The sequence below is a fragment of the Emiliania huxleyi genome, assembly GCF_000372725.1.
Source record: "Emiliania huxleyi CCMP1516 chromosome Unknown EMIHUscaffold_15, whole genome shotgun sequence".
Taxonomy (NCBI): domain Eukaryota; phylum Haptophyta; order Isochrysidales; family Noelaerhabdaceae; genus Emiliania; species Emiliania huxleyi.
Window position 1 is genome coordinate 788,961 of NW_005201092.1, and position 15,593 is coordinate 804,553.

At 64.8% G+C, this 15,593-nt stretch overlaps 4 protein-coding genes across 4 annotated transcripts; 1 reads left to right on the plus strand and 3 right to left on the minus strand.

Moving 5' to 3' along the window:
* Nucleotides 1-1,191: 1,191 nt before the first annotated feature.
* On the minus strand, nt 1,192-2,330 carry EMIHUDRAFT_55395 (hypothetical protein; the record flags this gene model as incomplete). The annotated part of the gene is made up of 4 exons (XM_005786689.1): nt 1,192-1,295; nt 1,443-1,625; nt 1,745-1,889; nt 2,172-2,330. Coding segments are annotated over 4 exons (591 nt in total), but the record flags the coding sequence as incomplete, so codon positions are not given.
* Nucleotides 2,331-3,197: 867 nt separating this feature from the next.
* EMIHUDRAFT_202049 (hypothetical protein) lies at nt 3,198-3,551 on the minus strand (the record flags this gene model as incomplete). The annotated part of the gene is made up of 1 exon (XM_005786690.1): nt 3,198-3,551. The coding sequence occupies one exon, from the start codon at nt 3,549-3,551 to the stop codon at nt 3,198-3,200; it is 354 nt and encodes a 117-aa protein (XP_005786747.1).
* Nucleotides 3,552-6,897: 3,346 nt separating this feature from the next.
* On the minus strand, nt 6,898-9,556 carry EMIHUDRAFT_462563 (hypothetical protein; the record flags this gene model as incomplete). The annotated part of the gene is made up of 3 exons (XM_005786691.1): nt 6,898-7,516; nt 7,570-7,960; nt 8,000-9,556. 3 exons carry the CDS (start codon nt 9,554-9,556, stop codon nt 7,347-7,349), a joined length of 2,118 nt encoding a protein of 705 aa, XP_005786748.1. The 3' UTR covers nt 6,898-7,346.
* A 4,809-nt stretch (nt 9,557-14,365) lies between these two features.
* EMIHUDRAFT_352297 (hypothetical protein) lies at nt 14,366-15,180 on the plus strand. Its single transcript, XM_005786692.1, has one exon. It carries the CDS (start codon nt 14,405-14,407, stop codon nt 14,945-14,947), a length of 543 nt encoding a protein of 180 aa, XP_005786749.1. The 5' UTR covers nt 14,366-14,404; the 3' UTR covers nt 14,948-15,180.
* Nucleotides 15,181-15,593: the final 413 nt, after the last annotated feature.

Consider the following 15,593-nt stretch of genomic DNA (forward strand, 5'->3'; position numbering starts at 1 on the left):
CTGAGTTGGGGACCCCCCCCCCCCCCCCTTCGAGACGCGACACCGAATTCGGCCGAGGCCTCGCCGGCGCAAGCCCGCGCGCCACGCGTCGCCGCGATCTCGCCGCGATCTCGCCGCGATCTCGCCGTCTGGGGGCCTGGGGTCAGGGTGGGCTCTCCGCCGGCCGCAGCAGCGAGACGGATCGGTGCCTGTGGGGGAGCAGCCGAGGTCAGGGAGTGTCTAGGGAGTGTCTAGGGAGTGTCTAGGGAGTGTCTAGGGAGTGTCTAGGGAGTGTCTAGGGAGTGTCTAGGAAGTGTCTAGGCAGAAAGGCGCCTCGGCGCGGAGTACTTTTCACGCACCGCCTGCGGCGTGAGACGGCAACCGTGAGAGATCTCCCCCCCCACCCACCCCTCTCTCCCTCCCTCTCTCCCTCCCCGCCCCCCTCATCTCCCCCCCCTCCCTCCCCCCCTCCCTCTCTCCCCGTTGTCGTTGCTGCCTGTCGCTGTCGCTGCCGCTGCCTGTGCCCGTGTCTGTGCCTCTCGGTCTCTGTCTGTCTGTCTCGGCCTGCAGCTTGTTCGAAGCGGCGGCGCGGTGGACGCGGAGCAGCTCGGCGACGCACCTAACCTCGCGCAGCCTCGGCTCACCACGCGCCCCTTGAGAGGGGGCGGGACACGCGGCAGCTGGCGCGGCGCACGGGGCGAGCGCGTCGGCGGTGTACCCCGTCTCGTGCTCGAGGGAGGCGTGCCTGAATCACACAGCAAGTAAACATGATCGGGGGGGCGCGCTGCCGGCTGTGCCGCAGCACTCTCACCAAGGCTGGAGGCGGAGGGTGTGCAATGCTCATCTCGGCTCATCTCGCCAAGGGTGTGATCCTCCTCTCGGCATCTCGGCTCCTCTCACCAAGGAGGGAGGCGGAGCGTGTGCAGCGCGAGCCGGACAGCCGCCGCGGCGACCTAGGGTGAGGCAACGGTGGGCTTCTCCACACACACGAGGTGGGGGGGCAAGGGCCGGGCTAGTCCCTCGCGACTGCACGTCTGAAGAGAAGAGCCGCACGGCACCGAAAGGCAAGGCCCAGTGCGTGCGTGTGTGTGTGTGCGCGTGTGCGCGCGCGCGTGTGTGTGTGTGTGCGTGTGTGCGTGTGTGTGTGCGTGTGCGCGTGCGTGTGCATGTGTGCATGTGTGTGCATGTGTGCGTGTGTGTGCGGCGGGCCTCGGACGGGCGGAAGGCGAGGAGGGCGTACTCCGGCAGCGTGAGCTCGCACAGGTACGAGCAGAGCGAGGCCGCCGTCTCGTCGACGCCGCACGCCGCCTGCGCCGCTCGCACGTACCTAGAGAGAGGGGCAGAGAGAAGAGAACTCCGGGGGCAGAGAAGACCTGTCTCGCCGGCCGCGCCGCGCGCACGCACCGCTGCAAGAAGGCCTTTGGCGTGGCGGCGGAGAGGTCGAACTGGAGGCGGTTGAGGACGGTGGACTCCTAGGAAGTGTCGTGGAAGTGTCGTGGAGGTGTCGGGGAGGTGTCGGGGGCGGGTGAGGGCGGTGGAGGCCATGGCGAGGATCTCGGCGCGCGTGTAGGTGGAGTCGGAGATGTACACGAACTCATCCACCTGGCGCGGAGATATGGGGAGATGTGGGGAGATCTGGCGGAGATCTGGCGGAGAGGTGCACAAACTGATCCACCCCCGGCGGATGGATTTCCTCGAACTTTGCGGCGATGAGCATGCACGAGACGCCTATGACGATGATGGTGACGATGACGACGACGGCGACGATGATGTTTGATGAGGAGGAGCAAGCATGAGGCGCCGACGAGCTGAAGCTTTGAGCGCGCGACGGGCACGCGGGAGAGGAAGCGGTCGATGTAGCTGACGCAGAGGTGGAGAGTCTCGGGCACGACCTTGTACTCCTCGGCAACCTAGGCGAGGGCGAGGGCGGCGGGTGAGGGGGAGGGGGGGGGGGGGGGAGGTGAGGGTGTCTGCTTTTGCGTGTGTGGCCGGAGAGGGGAGAGGAAGGGCGAGGTGAGAGGAGAGATGGGGCGATGGGGCGGCGGATGGCGGGGCTGGGTGGCAGTGGAGGGCAGGCTGTGGGGCTCCGGGCTGGGGGTGTAGGAGGAGGGCTGCGGCGGGGGCTGAGAGGAGGGCGGCGGAGGTGGCGGTGGCGGGAGAGTGTATTGTCGGTGAGCCTCCCTCGCCTCGACGAGCCAATCGACGAGGATGCTGCGCATGTTGGAGTTGATGTCGCGCTGCGACTGCATGTAGTCGGCGGGGAGGAGGTACTTCGCCTCCCGCTCCTTCAGGTACGCGTAGATGCTCCGAGCGTACTGCGAACACCGCTGCGGGTCGCCGACAGAGGCGTCGTCCTCGTCCATCGGAACGGGCGCCGCGACGGCCTCCACCGCCATGGCGACGGACTCGTCCTCGGCAGCGGAAGGGCGCCGTCTCGTGGACGGAGGCTGCTTCTGCAGCGAGCGCGTCGCGGGCGGCGCGCGCTTCGCCGGCTGCTGGGGCGGCGGCGGCGGCTGCACCGGCGGCAGGTGCGACGCCAACTGCCGAGGCTGCTGGTGAGACGGGAGAGGAGGAGGCTGAGCGTGCGGGGCTTGCGGCGCTGGCTGAAGCGCTGGGGCCGGCGGAACGACTGCGCCAGCCCGCTGCGGGCCGCGGCGGCCCGCCTGCTGCTGCTGCTGCTGCTGCTGCTGCTGCTGCTGCTGCTGCTGGAGCCGTTGGCGCGCCGCGGCGGACCGTGTGACGCGCACGTTGGCACCGGCGTTGCTGGAGGCGGCGTCGGCGGCGTCGCCGTTGGAGATGTCGCCGAGAGCAGCGCGAGCGGGAGGCATGCGGAGCAGGGAGACAGCTCGGCGAGGTGAAGGTACCGTTTTGTCGTCGGGCGGGTGAGAGCAGTGAAAGAATTTTACATACATAGAGGGCCCCTGCGCGGGCCCCGCCCCCCCCTCGAGGGGGGCGGGGCCCTTGCGACGGAGAAGAGGCCAGAATTGTACAGCAGCAGACGACGGACAACGAAGCAGTAGAGGCTTGCTAGGAAAATTGTAAGGCCGCCGTCAGCCGGGTTTAGATGTGTCTTTTTCGCGGGGAGGTGCCTTAGTGCCAGGTGCACCACATGTCTATGAGGTGTAATAAGCAAGACAGCGACAGACAACGCGTCGCCACACACACAGAAGCACGCATATACTATGATACCCTCTCTCCTCTCTGTATAGCGCCGACGCCTAGTCGGAGGGCAACCAAGACGCGTCGCTGTCCTCGTCGGAGGCGCCGCCGACATCGGAGTCGATGCTGGAGGAGTCGCCGTCGGTGTAGGACGCATCGGAGGAGTCGTCGGCCCCGAGCGTCTCGCAGTGAGAGGCGTCCTCGTCGGAAGAGTTGCCCGCCTCGAGAGAGTTGCCCGTCTCGACGGCCGATGTCGACGGCCCGCACACATCACCCGCCGCCCGTATGGCCTGCTCGAGGAGGGAAGACTCCGACTCACTGTCGGACGCCGCCTCCGCGGCCGCCGAGCCGCACTCGTCACCAGAGCTCTCGCCCTCGTCGCTCTCGGGAACAATGCACGAGCGGAAGCCCATACCGCGAGTGCGGGCTCACAATGTCTTGCTCTTGGGTTCTCCTGCCGCTGGGTGTGCAGCAGCAGCGCTCAAAAAGAGGCAAAACAGCTCGTGCGGTTTTCAGTGTCTGTCTACATTCTCGATCGAGAGATTTTTGACGCACGCACCTTTGGGTTGCCTCTCCATTTCTTTCTTTCTTTTCTCGACGCACCGTGCTCATCCCGACCGGAAATCTGGCTGGCGGTCGCGCGCGGCGCGTCGGCGCGGCTCCAACCGAGGCGATCGCGTGGCCCGGGTTCGCCGCAGATGCTCCGAGAGAAAGAAGAAGTTTACAACAACTCCCTCGCGAAAGAAGAAACGCGAACATCGACGAGGAAGTCGGATTTGCCTTCGCGTCTGAGACGCTGGCCTGCGCGCTTCAATGACGGACGCGAGCTGCCTGCGATTCGCTAGACTGCCCGCGCTGCCGCAGTTAAGACGGGGCAACGTGTCCCGTGCCGAGTTCACGAGGCATCACGTCCAGGCTCGCGCAAGGCTCAATCACTTTGATTGGTTCGTGGAGAGTTCGCAGCCCGAAATGCCGGCGCAGGCCCTGGCCAAGCGGTGGGATGGAATCGTCTTTGTCGGTGACTCGACGCTTCGTGAGGTGACTTGGGCGCTCATCCAGCTGCTCGCTGGCCCCGGGAGAGAGCTCCACTTGCGCAGCGGCAGCCAAGGCGGCGAGTTCGCAGTGACAACCGCTCTGGGGCACGCGCATAACGGCTCGTGTGTGCCAGCCGCTCTCGGCAAAACGGGCTGGACTGTCTTTTGCCCGCACGACGAGGCGTCGGCTTGCAAGGTCGCGACCGCGTTTTCCAACCGGACGCACGAAATGGCCCTCGTCCGCGAGTGGCTGCGCGACGACCACCGCTGGGACGGACGGCTTCGCGCGGTGGACGACGAGCTCGCGTGCTCGGCGCTGACGAAGCGAGGCACTTTTGTCGCGTACCAGGGCACGTACCACAACGGCGAGCCAATCGACCCCGCGTCCCTCCCTGGCTGCCTCTCTCGCGGACACGCAGATGGTCGTGCGACTAAGCTGCTTCTCGTGGCGAACGGCAGCCCGCTCCACCAGAACGCGGTGTGCAGCCCGTGGCGGCTTTCGCTGCCGGCGCACGTCCTGGCTCGAGTATTGGACTTGCCCGCCGGCCGCCACCGGAACCGGAGCCGGAATGGGCTGCGTCTCTATCCTCGCGCGCCGAATGGCCGGCAACGAGGCATCGATTTAAGCGTCCTGTGGCAGCCGGCCGGCGGCGGGTGGCTGCCGCAGCCCCCTCCGCCTCCGGGCTGTCGGCCGGTGGATATCCCCCATATTGCCGCCGCGTCGACAAAGTGGCTCGATGAGTTCGGCGTCGCTTGGTACGATTACACGACCCTTGCGGAACGGCTGGCCCCTCTCATGTCGGATGGTAACCACTTCACGTACTTTCACCAGCGGTGCGCGCAAGGGGCGCCGCATGTGCTTAATCTCGCGGCGCAGCTACTGCTGCGGACCGCGGCGGACCGCGAGGCTGACGGGAAGGGCGTCCGGTATTGCAGGGAGGACGACGTATTGTCATCGAAAATTGCGCCGTGAGACGTAAGCCTAAAAGGTAGGTAAGGTAAGCTAAGGTATTTTTCTCTCCAAATACACAAAAATAAAATATTCTTACCTTCAAGCCCCCCTCCGAGACTGGAGACAGTCACCACAGATACATACGTCGGTGGGACTGCCCCCCGCCCCCACTTGCCCTGACTGCACAGGATAGCGTGCCCCGATAACGGCCGCGACACAGGTAGTGGGGGACACTGCGCAAGGAGGGGGTGCGAAGCCTAAGATTGGGGTTCTAGGTGGTGGGACCATGAGGGGGGGAGGGCGGGGTCCTGTGGGGGTGAAATGTTGCGCGGCGAATTCGAACCTACCCCCTCGCCGCGCCGATCCTCGCGCGGAGGGTAAAACCCTGTGCGCTGTGGGACAAAACCCCTCCGCGGTCGGCTGTCTTCAGAGTGGACCCCCCCCTCCCCAGCCTCCCCTGTTCGTTTTTCGCACCCCCCCCCCCCGCTCCCCATCGGTGGACACTCGGGGGGGGGGGGGAGGGGTCCCCCAGAGAGGGGGCTTTGGGGCTTTGTTGGGTCGATCTCCCCCGCCAGAGGGGCCTTGTTGGGTCGATCTCAGGTCGATCTCGGGTCGATCTCGGGTCGATCTCGGGTCGATCTCGGCGACCGCGGTCGAGTAGCCTAGGTGAGGAGGATGAGGCGAGATGAGGCGAGATGGGGCGAGATGAGGCGAGATGAGGCGAGATGAGGCGAGATGAGGCGAGATGAGGCGAGATGAGGCGAGATTAGACGGTATGAGGCGAGATTTGGCGAGGTGCAGCGAGATATCGCGAGATGCAGCGAGCTCATGCCTGGGGTCAGCTTGATGCCTGGAGGGGTTCGGATTGGTGCCTGGAGGGAGCCAGCTTGATGTCTGGAGGGCCAGCTTGATGCCTGAAGGGAGCTAACTTGTACTTGAGTCAAGATGCCTGAGGGAGCGCTTGCCAAGCGCTCCCTCAGGCATCTAGTTGGTGCCTTGAGGAGTCAGCTTCAGGCCAGTTGGTTCCTCTCGGCGACGCCCAATGCGTGCGCCGGCAGTGGGGAGTGTGCGCGCGCATGTGTGAGGTGTGGATTGTGGCAGGCCTGCTGCTGCTGATGGGAATTGCTCTGTGTGTGGCGCTGCGCTGGCGTGCGGCGCGCGCGTGCTGTGCGCGTGTGCGTGTTGGATCCGCGCGTGCGTCTGCGTGTGCTGCGCGCGCGCCGCCGGTGTGTGCTGTGTGCTGTACTCTGCTGTGCGCCCTGTTTGTGAGGCTTTGAGGCGCAGGCCTGGCTGGGAGGGCTGCGCGGTGGGCTGCGGCGCGCTGCGGGTGGTTGTGCGCCTGCCTGGTGGTGTGCGGCGGCCGCGCAACCCGCCCGACCGGGTCGTCGGCGGCCCAGGGCGCGAGCATGCGGTCTGCGCTGCATGTGAGGCTGCAACGCGGCCGGCGCGTATGTTTCCGTGCGATGAGGGACGCGCGTATGTGTTCACGCTGCGGGCGCGGGCGGGCGCGGAGGGCGGCGCGGTCTCACCGCGGTCCGACGCCGGTTGGTCTTCGGCTTGACGAGGGCGGGCGCGCAAGAGGCCTTGCCGGCGTTGCCGCGAAGGAAAAAGAATTCGAAGTACTGCTAAATAAATCAATAATCCCTAGGGTAGGCGACGGCTAGCGCATCACACCCCTCTCCTTAAAATCCCTGTGTGGTGGCGGCGTGCCGTTCTCCCCTCCCTCCCTTGGGTTGGCTGTTTTCTTTCTTTCTTTAATACGGGGAGACAACTCTCAAGTCACCGCATCGAAAAAAAGAAAGAAAGAAAACGGACATGCCAAGGGAGGGATGGGAGGACGGCACGCCGCCACCACACAGGGATTTTAGGGGAGAAGTGTGGTGCTAGCCGTCGCCCACCCTCGGGCGTCTACCTCTTCAACCTGTTAGTCGACAAAGTTGTGCCCGAGCTCCTACTGCTCGTTTGGGCGGCGTAAGCGCCTAAAGACGAGAGGGTCCAATCATATGCTACGCCCCGAGTGTGTGTGTGTGTGGGGGGGCCTTCACAGTGGGGGGGGGGGCTTCACAACAGTGAGGGACCCTCCAAGAGTGGGTTCGTTTTCCAGGGGTGTGAGCGTGAACGGTCGTAGATGTCTCTGTGTCGCTCCCTCCGTGCCTTTGTCAACCTCAGCCCTGAAGCCGCGTGTCTAGTCGCTAGACAGACACTCTGTTCCGCCTCTCTGTCTACTCCAGCTTGCCGGCATGCAGCGCGGCCTTGTCGGCGTTGGCGCGTCGCGAGGGCGCGTGGTTGAAGATGGACTGGTGCAGGAACAGGCCCGAGGCAAACGCGTTCCAGCGGCACACGAGGCAAAGCCGCAGCAGCTCGGCCCGCCTGCCCTCGTCGCCGAGCCCGCCTACAAAAAGAAAGCGTGTCGTCGCACGCGACGACCGCCGTGAAGTCCCGCACTCGTGCCCTCGCCGCCGAGGTCGGCCGCGCCCGGCTCCTGCAGCAGCGCGTCGACGCACGCGCAGTGCTCCTCCTCCAGCCGCGGCCGGTCAAAGGCAGACACGCTGCGCAGCTCCATCGGGTGCAGCCGCGAGAGCGCGGCCAGGGCGACCCGTCGCTCCACCGCGCTGCGCCGGAGCACGGACTGCAGCAGCGAGAGCGGCTCGCGTTCGGCCGACGGCCATGGCACAAAGGGCTGCTCCCATATCAGGACTTGGCCGGGCGAGATGTCGCGAGCTGCCACGAAGCCGCGGCCCGACCCTGGGATCTGCCGCACAGCAATCGGGCCGACCACACGCGCCCCCAGCCCCACGGCCAGCCCCATGATCTTTGTGTGTTGTGGCTCAGTGTGCTAGAGGGGCTACCCCCTGGAGCAGCCTGCGAGCGTCACAGTGAGCATTTGCAGCTTGAAGTGGTGGCCGCCAGAGGAGGTCTCGTTGAGGAGGCGCAGCCGCATGTAGCAGCTCGCTTCACCGGTGGAGCGGCGCTGGATGGAGGTGGAGGAGGCACCGTCGGATGGCCGGCTCGAGTCGTTGCTCACCGAGAGCTCGACGCCGCGCTCGGCTGTGATTGACACCCGCCGCCCCCCCCTGCTCGGCCGCGAGTGCGCGTCTAGCACAAACGGGTCGCATCGGCAGGAGCCAAAGCACGACACCGCGGCCCGACCTTGCCTCTCATACGAGGTGAGGTAGTGCAGCGTCGCGCACGCGCGCGGCAGATTCGCCGCGCCTCGCCCGGTCTCGAGCGGCTTCTTGCGCCGCAGCGGGCGCCACGCCTCCACCGCCACCCCAAACTCGATCGTCGCGCCCGGCCGGAGGGCAACCACGCCATCGGTGCGCTTGCCTCGCACGTACTCGCCCGACGTGCGGTTGAAGACGAGCGCGTAGTCGCAGGCGAACCAGCCATGCCGCACAGAGGAGGCGGGGGCGGCGCCCACGCTCCGCGACACCGGGCACGACGTGCGCTCGCCCGGGTGGTTCGACGGGTGGGAGTGGACGCACTGACCCATCGACTCGCCCGTGCCGCAGTGCGCCGACCGCCACCGCATCTGCTCCACTCTTGCGCGCGAGCGCGCCTTCCCGCTCGACGCGCTCTCGACGCTCCGGAAGGCAAAGCAGCGCGCCGAGCCGGGGTGCAGCTTCCCCGACTGCAGCAGTGCTCGCGTCCCCTCCATCGCCGGCGGAGGGAGTTCACGCCGCTGGTGCTGGTGACTACCGGGAGCCAGACGAGACGCCGCCGCCCGACCGATCCAGTGCCGCACAATGGCGCGCGCGTACGCGGCGCCGAAGCGGCCCGTCGTCGGGTGGAGGCAGTCGGCGGCGACGTCCGCCCGTGTGAAGTTGGCCGCGCGCTGCAAATATAGTGGTGCAAAGGCGTGGTAGTAGGAGAGGCAGGTGAGGTCGTACTGCTCGCAAAGCGACTCAAAAGCGTGCTCCGCCCTCGCGTGCGGGCCCTTGTCGGCGGGCAGGTCGGGCTCCTCTTTGTGCGGCGTGTGCTTCATCTTCCACGCGAGGTGCGCGGTCGCGCAGAACTCGCGGACCGTGAAGAAGACCAACGCGGGCGCCGACGGCAACGAGAGGAGCTGCCGGACGAGCAGTTCGGTCTGGGCAAGGTTGAGGTGGCGCGCCATCGAGCCAAACTCGAGAAAGATGAGATGAGGGCTTGGCGGCAGCAGCCCGTGCATGCATTGCCGGAACTGCTGCGCCGGAGTCGCGTCGACTGCTCCGTTGTAGAGCTTGTGCTCGGCGTGCGGCCAGGACTGATTGATGACTCGCAGCGCGTGCACCCACATGCCCTCTCGCTGGAAGCGTGGTGTCATGCAGCGAGCGTACTTCTGCTCCAGGCAGCCTCCGTCGGCTGCGACTGAGGCGCCGAGCACACCGATGTGGATCGGCTTGCCGTGCCGCAGCCTCGAAGTGAGCGGCGCGAGCGCGGCGTCGCTGGCCATGTGCCGCAAGGAACTTGCGAGCACCGAGGATGGCAGTGTGGGAGCATCAGTCGGTGCAGGTGGCAAGATCGGTGCAGGTGGCAAGGTCGACATGGCGGCTCTAGAGCTCTGCTCAAAAGAGGTGGCTGCGATCGCTCTTCTGGTCATGGATGGACTAGAAGTTTTATGAGCCATCACAATAACATAGCTGACACGTGCGCCCCGTCCAGCAACTTATAAAACTTCTAGCTGACACGTGCGCCCCGTCCAGCTTGTGGCGGGCGCGCTGCGGTCGCACGGCTAGTCGCTGGCGGGTAGCCCAAGAGGAGAGCGTCCATAGACGCCTCACAAGACCCCACCCACCCACACACGGTCTCGCCCGTGCCTCGCGGCCGGCCGGCGAGATTGCTAGAGGCGGAGCAGTCCTTCAGCCTCTCGCGTTAGTCCCTGTCACTTGTTTGTCTGTGTTTGTTTGCTGTTGTTTGACTGACTCTTGGCACCGTGTGTGTGTGTGCTGGGTGGGGGGGGCGGCAGGGGGAAGGTTGCCTTGAGTGATGTGTACGCCCACTCAGGGTGTGTGGCAGCCCAGCTGGCTGTGTGTCCTGTGAGCTTGTTTGTGTCTGTGTGTCGCTCGGCGTGTCGTCATCATCTGTCCCGCGTCCATCCATACCGCGTTGGTGTCCAGTCCGAGCCTGACTGTTCTTCACCGTCCTACCTACCCACCTACCTACCTACTCGATACCTCCCAAGTCGAGCCTGACTGTTCTTCACCTTCCTACATACATACATCCCAAGTCTCAGCCACAAGGACTAGGTGCACTATTGGGTCGAGACTCTCAAGCTCGCGGTGCAGTTTGCTTCCCGCAACCGCCCCAGAGGCCCCACCCGAGAACAAAGGAGGAGTACGAGGGATGGTGGTGGGTGGAACAGAAACCAGAGGGCTGCGGCCCACACAAGCGGAGGAGCCAGCAGGGTCCTCGCGTCAGGAAGGCACGCGGGCGAAGGTCGGAGTTTCCGAGGAGCCGCGGGCCTCCACGCCTAGGCTAGGTACTCTCGTGGCTGGTTTACTCCCGGGAACGGATCCCTAGCCATGAACTCCCACTCGATACCTCCCAAGTCTCAGCCACAAACAAGGACTAGGTGCGGACTATTGAGTGGAGACTCTCAAGCTCGCGGTGCAGTTTGCTTCCCATCACGAGGCGAAGCCGAGTGCGCCGCGACGAGGGTCTCTGCCCCCGGGGTGTTGACCGTTACCGTTACAGGGGTGCTCGTCCGCCAGAGAGGTACAAAAAAGGGGGTCTATCATACGCTATCAGAGCGTCATAATGCACCATAATGCACGGTGCCATCGTTCACGGCAGGGGGGCGCCGAGCTCATGCCGTACATGCCCCCTCCCCTCCTGGGCGCATGCGCCTCACGTCTCGCCAGAGCATAAGCCCTTGGCGTGTGGCGAGACGAGTTTTTCGCCATGCAGCGAGCAGCAAGCCGCCCGCCGCAAACAGCCGGAGGCATCGCCACGGCACTGACTGCGCCGCGCTCCCGCACCCGTCGACGAAGCTCCCCCCGCGGAAGACCGCGCGTAGCGACGCCTTGTCGATCGAGATGGGCGCGCCTGAAGCTCGCCCACCTACTGCCCCTGAGAGTTGGTTACGAGTGGGATCAGCTCCCCCCCTTGGGATCGAAGCCGCCACAACCTCACACCCAACATCTCAGGCGGGATCAGAGAGAGACTCCACACCGGACACCGCCCGGGCACAGCCCCCCTACCCGTCGGATCGCACAGGGCCCCCTATACTCCCGGGGTTAGTGCCGGGTTAGCATCTTCCTCGCTCGATGTTAGTGACGATCAAACTCACACGCTCGCGATCAAATGCACTTGGTTCAAATTCCGGCTCGCTCGCTCCTTCGAAAAGAATTATAAGTCCGGCTGGCTCTCCTTCGGGTTAGGGTGGGCGACGGCTAGCACCACACTCCTCTCCTTTAAATCCCTGTGTGGTGGCGGCGTGCCGTCCTCCCTCCCCTCCTCCTCCTCCCTCCTCCATCCATCCCTCCCCCTCCTCCCCCTCCACGGCGGGTTTCTTTTCTTTTCCGAATCTCAATTCCGCTGTGTTTGCGTCTGCCCTCGCCACCGCCAACGCCAACGCCAACGCCCGCCACCACCAATGCCGCACTGCTCGGCGGTCCACGCGCATACGCAGGCGCGATGCCCAGCATCGGACAGCTCTCCTACCATTTTGCGCTCAAGACCGGTCGCATCGGTATCGCCGCCGCGCCGTTCGTGCTCACGTGGGCCGCTGCTCGCTGTCCTTCTGAGATTGAGTCTCGTTGCGGGCGCGATCTCCTGCGAGCTTTGCATCGACCATCCTCGCGCACAGGTGCCTGCCTTTGGCTCCACCAACTGGACGACGGTGTCTCAGCATGCCGCTCGCATCATCCGTCGCTGCCATCGCAACCCATCGACGGACTGTGAGGGCGTAGAGGCGGTATTGCTCTACCTCTGGAGGCAGTCTCCGGCTGAAAGTCCGTTTGGAGACACCGTGCTCGAGGTGCGTAAGGTCGCAGAGATCTCGGGGCGGTCACGCGTAGATCTCGGCTCTAGAGACCTCTGCAAGATCTCTGCTAGATCCCGGCTGACGAGTCGATAATATCGGCTAGATGGGCGGGCTCGACGGCCATGCAAGCTCTGAGTCGCTGGTGCTCAAGCAGTTGGCCGGGCACCGCCTCCTCTCACTGTGGCCAGATCCCGGCTTATCTCGGGATGATCTCTTGGTGTTTTGGGGTGCAGTTACCGCCGACTCCTCATCGAAGCCAACCCGCGCTGGCGGGCTGCTCGTCTGGCGCGCAGCCCCGACGCAATTGGCGTCACGGCAGCAGGCGCCACGCCACGGCCGTCAGATACACTGCCGTCCACTCTCGGGCTACGAAGGGGCTGACTCTGGGACCCGCTCGCCCGCTCTGCAGTCTGTGAGCGAGCGCAAAAGGTGCACTACGTGGTCCCTGGCGTGGCACCAGGAATCGCGCGCCGGCACACCGGCCGAAACCTGGAGCTTATGGGGGGCATCGCGGAGCTGCAGCCGGAGGCGATGGTGCGCAAGAACGCACCGCTGGCAGCTGCTTTGCAGGAGGCGCGAGGCGACTGGGCGTCCGTCAACTGGACGAAGCTTGGCGTCCCCAACCCCCCCCCCCCCTCCCTCCCTCCTCCTGCAACCCGTGATCAGCCATCGCTGTTGACGGACAGGCACCACGATGTACGTGCACCCGGTGGCCTGCCGTCCGCTCGCGGCCATCCTCGACGCTGTGGGGGTGCACACATTTGCCCTCGGCATCCTGGACGTAGAGGGGGCGGAGCTCGCCGTCCTGCGTGCGGTGGATTGGGAGCGAGTCCGCTTTGGTATCCTCGTCATTGAGGCGGACTCGCCTTACGGCACGCGCGAACACGCGTACAAGGCGCAAGTCACCGCGCTGATGGGATCTACCGGGCAGTACAGGCTGCTCTACCAGCGCGGACGCAATTTGTGGTTTGCGCACCGCAGCCTTGTCGCGCACGCGCGCTCCCCCGCCGATTTGCGCGCGGCATACGCGGCGAAGGCGCTCAGGAAGTGCGTCGGCGCGTGCGACCCCGCGGTGCAGCGGGCAGGGGGGCTGGTCGACACTGCCACGGGCTGGACATATGGTGAGACAGGGCAGCGCTGGGTATTCAGCGGAGGTGGGGTGTGACATGCCCTAGAGTGCATGCCAGACGTGCGAGTGAGTGCGAGTGCGGATGGCTCGCCCCCCCCCCCCCCCTCAGCCCTCTCTACAGGTTGCGACGCACCTGTCAGTGTGAGTTTTTTGAGAGAGAGAGAGATTTTTAGCAATACCAAACAACTCTAACACTCACACGTCATTTGGGGCCTGGAGCCCTGTTCACGCGCGCGCGAGACGTGCAGACAGGGTTGCCAGGTGAGAGCGAATGGCGCGGTTCACGCCTCGCACAACAGAGAGAGAGATGCGCTCTGCATGGTGGGACATAAAAGAGAGCGAGTACTTGGGCGAGTAGGCCGTGCGGTCGACGCTGCCGCGCGCGACTTTGCGCGCGAGGCGGCGCAGCTTGAGAACGGCGGTGGGCGAGAAGCCGCCGCCGAACGTCTCGTGGAGCAGCAGGTTGAAGTTGTTGCGCTTGACAAAGATCGCGTCGTGGTAGAAACCGCGATGCGCCTTGACGTAGCCGTGGCCGTTCTTGTGGTCGAAGGGTTGGCCGGGTTGCCCGCGCGCCTTGCAGCCCATGTTTAGGCGGCGGGCCTTCTCTTCGGTGTTGCCGTGAGAGCACCTTCTTGAGAGTTTTAAACGGGGGAAACGGCTTAACCCCTATCCCTGGCTGATCATCACAGTGATGACCAGGGTTTCTGTGCCCGGGCGACGGCTTCCTCTGAACACAGAAGAAAGCGAAGGCGCACCAGGCCCCAGCCAGTTTTTAGTGGTCCAAGTCACCGCATCGAAAAAAAGAAAGAAAGAAAACAGACCAGGCAGGGAGGGATGGGAGGACGGCACGCCGCCACCACACAGGGATTTTAGGGGAGAAGTGTGGTGCTAGCCGTCGCCCACCCTCGGGCGTCTACCTCTTCACCGCATCGACAGTCGGGACACGGCTTTCCCGCGGATTTTTCTGCAAGACGGCTCGGTGCGACACCGGCGCGAGAGCCGGCGCGAGAGCGCGCGAGAGAGGAGCGCTCCCATGCCGCCGACGCAGAACAAGGAGAAGAAGCAGAGTGGTGGCGCGCAGAGCGCTGTCGCGCAGAAGAAGCAGAAGACCGGCACGCTGTCATACCAAGGACGACTACTTCAAGCGCCTCGAGGCGGAGCAGGAGAAGCACAAGTGCGTCGGCTCCATGCTCATTGTGGGCGTCGACAGCGGTGGCTCCGACGACGAGAGCGAGCCGGACGAGGAGCCAGAGTACACGGCGGAGCAGATCTTGCAGCTGCGCCACATCCTGATCACAGAGGCGCGTGCCAAGGCGCTCGAGAAGGCCGACGACTTCTGCTCCTGCGGCCAATCTGCCGGCGGCTTCGCCATGTTCAACACGAGCGACGGAAACCAAATCTGCGCTGGCATCCCCAAGGAGGTGCAAGCGGCGCTCAAGAAGAAGACGCTGCCCGAACGCTTCGACGCGCTCTTCGCGCTGACACACGGGCTGAAGAACTACGACTTTTGGATGAACGACAATGAGTGCTGGGAACCGGGACAGGAGCTGGAGAAGGCGATCAAGACGCTCGGCAAGGCGTGGCGCGACATGCTCAAGAATTCGGACGCGCTGCTCGGCATTGACGGTGAGTTCACGCGGCCCGGCATCGAGGCGCTCCTGAGCCAGCTCCAGGACGACTTCGCGTCTTGCGAGCCGACTGCGGACTACCCGTTCAAGTGGCGCGCGTGAGCGCGGCGCGCTTCATGTATGTACCACGCCCCGTGCGCGCCTGACGTCCATCGGCTCGCCGGCCGCCTCTACAGGCCGCCTCACGCACACTACTACACTGCCCTGACTCGGGTGCAAAGCCACTCCCCACACACGGGCGGGACGCGTATCAGAAGCCGCCCTCTGAATCGACGAAATGTATGTCGAAACACATGCACTTCTTGGGCGTTCGTACGTCTTTTTACTACCTCAGCCACGCGCTCGTAGTCATGATCCTCGAGCTCGACAGGATCATGACCATCCATGATCTGTTGAGATCTCGCTCCCCAAAAGAAGCGGCGCCTCGAGCTGCAGCAGCTCGAAGCCGTCTTTCTCGAGAGTAGGCTTCGACTTTCGCCCGTTGAGTATTGTCATCTCTTTCCCTCCATCACCCAGGTACTCGATTGACCCCACCATGGAGTCCTGCAGGATGATAGCCTCCGGCTTGAGACTGCCATCTCCGGTGCCGCAAATCGGCGGTGCACTTCCCACCTGACTGGATTTTGTGAACGCATCGCCTTGATTGATATCGCTTTGATCGCTGTCTCCTTGTAAGAGAACGTCGATCAAAATCGGCGCGTTTACGGCTTTCGCTTTGCTGGGGGGGGGGGGGGGGGGAGGCGGCTTG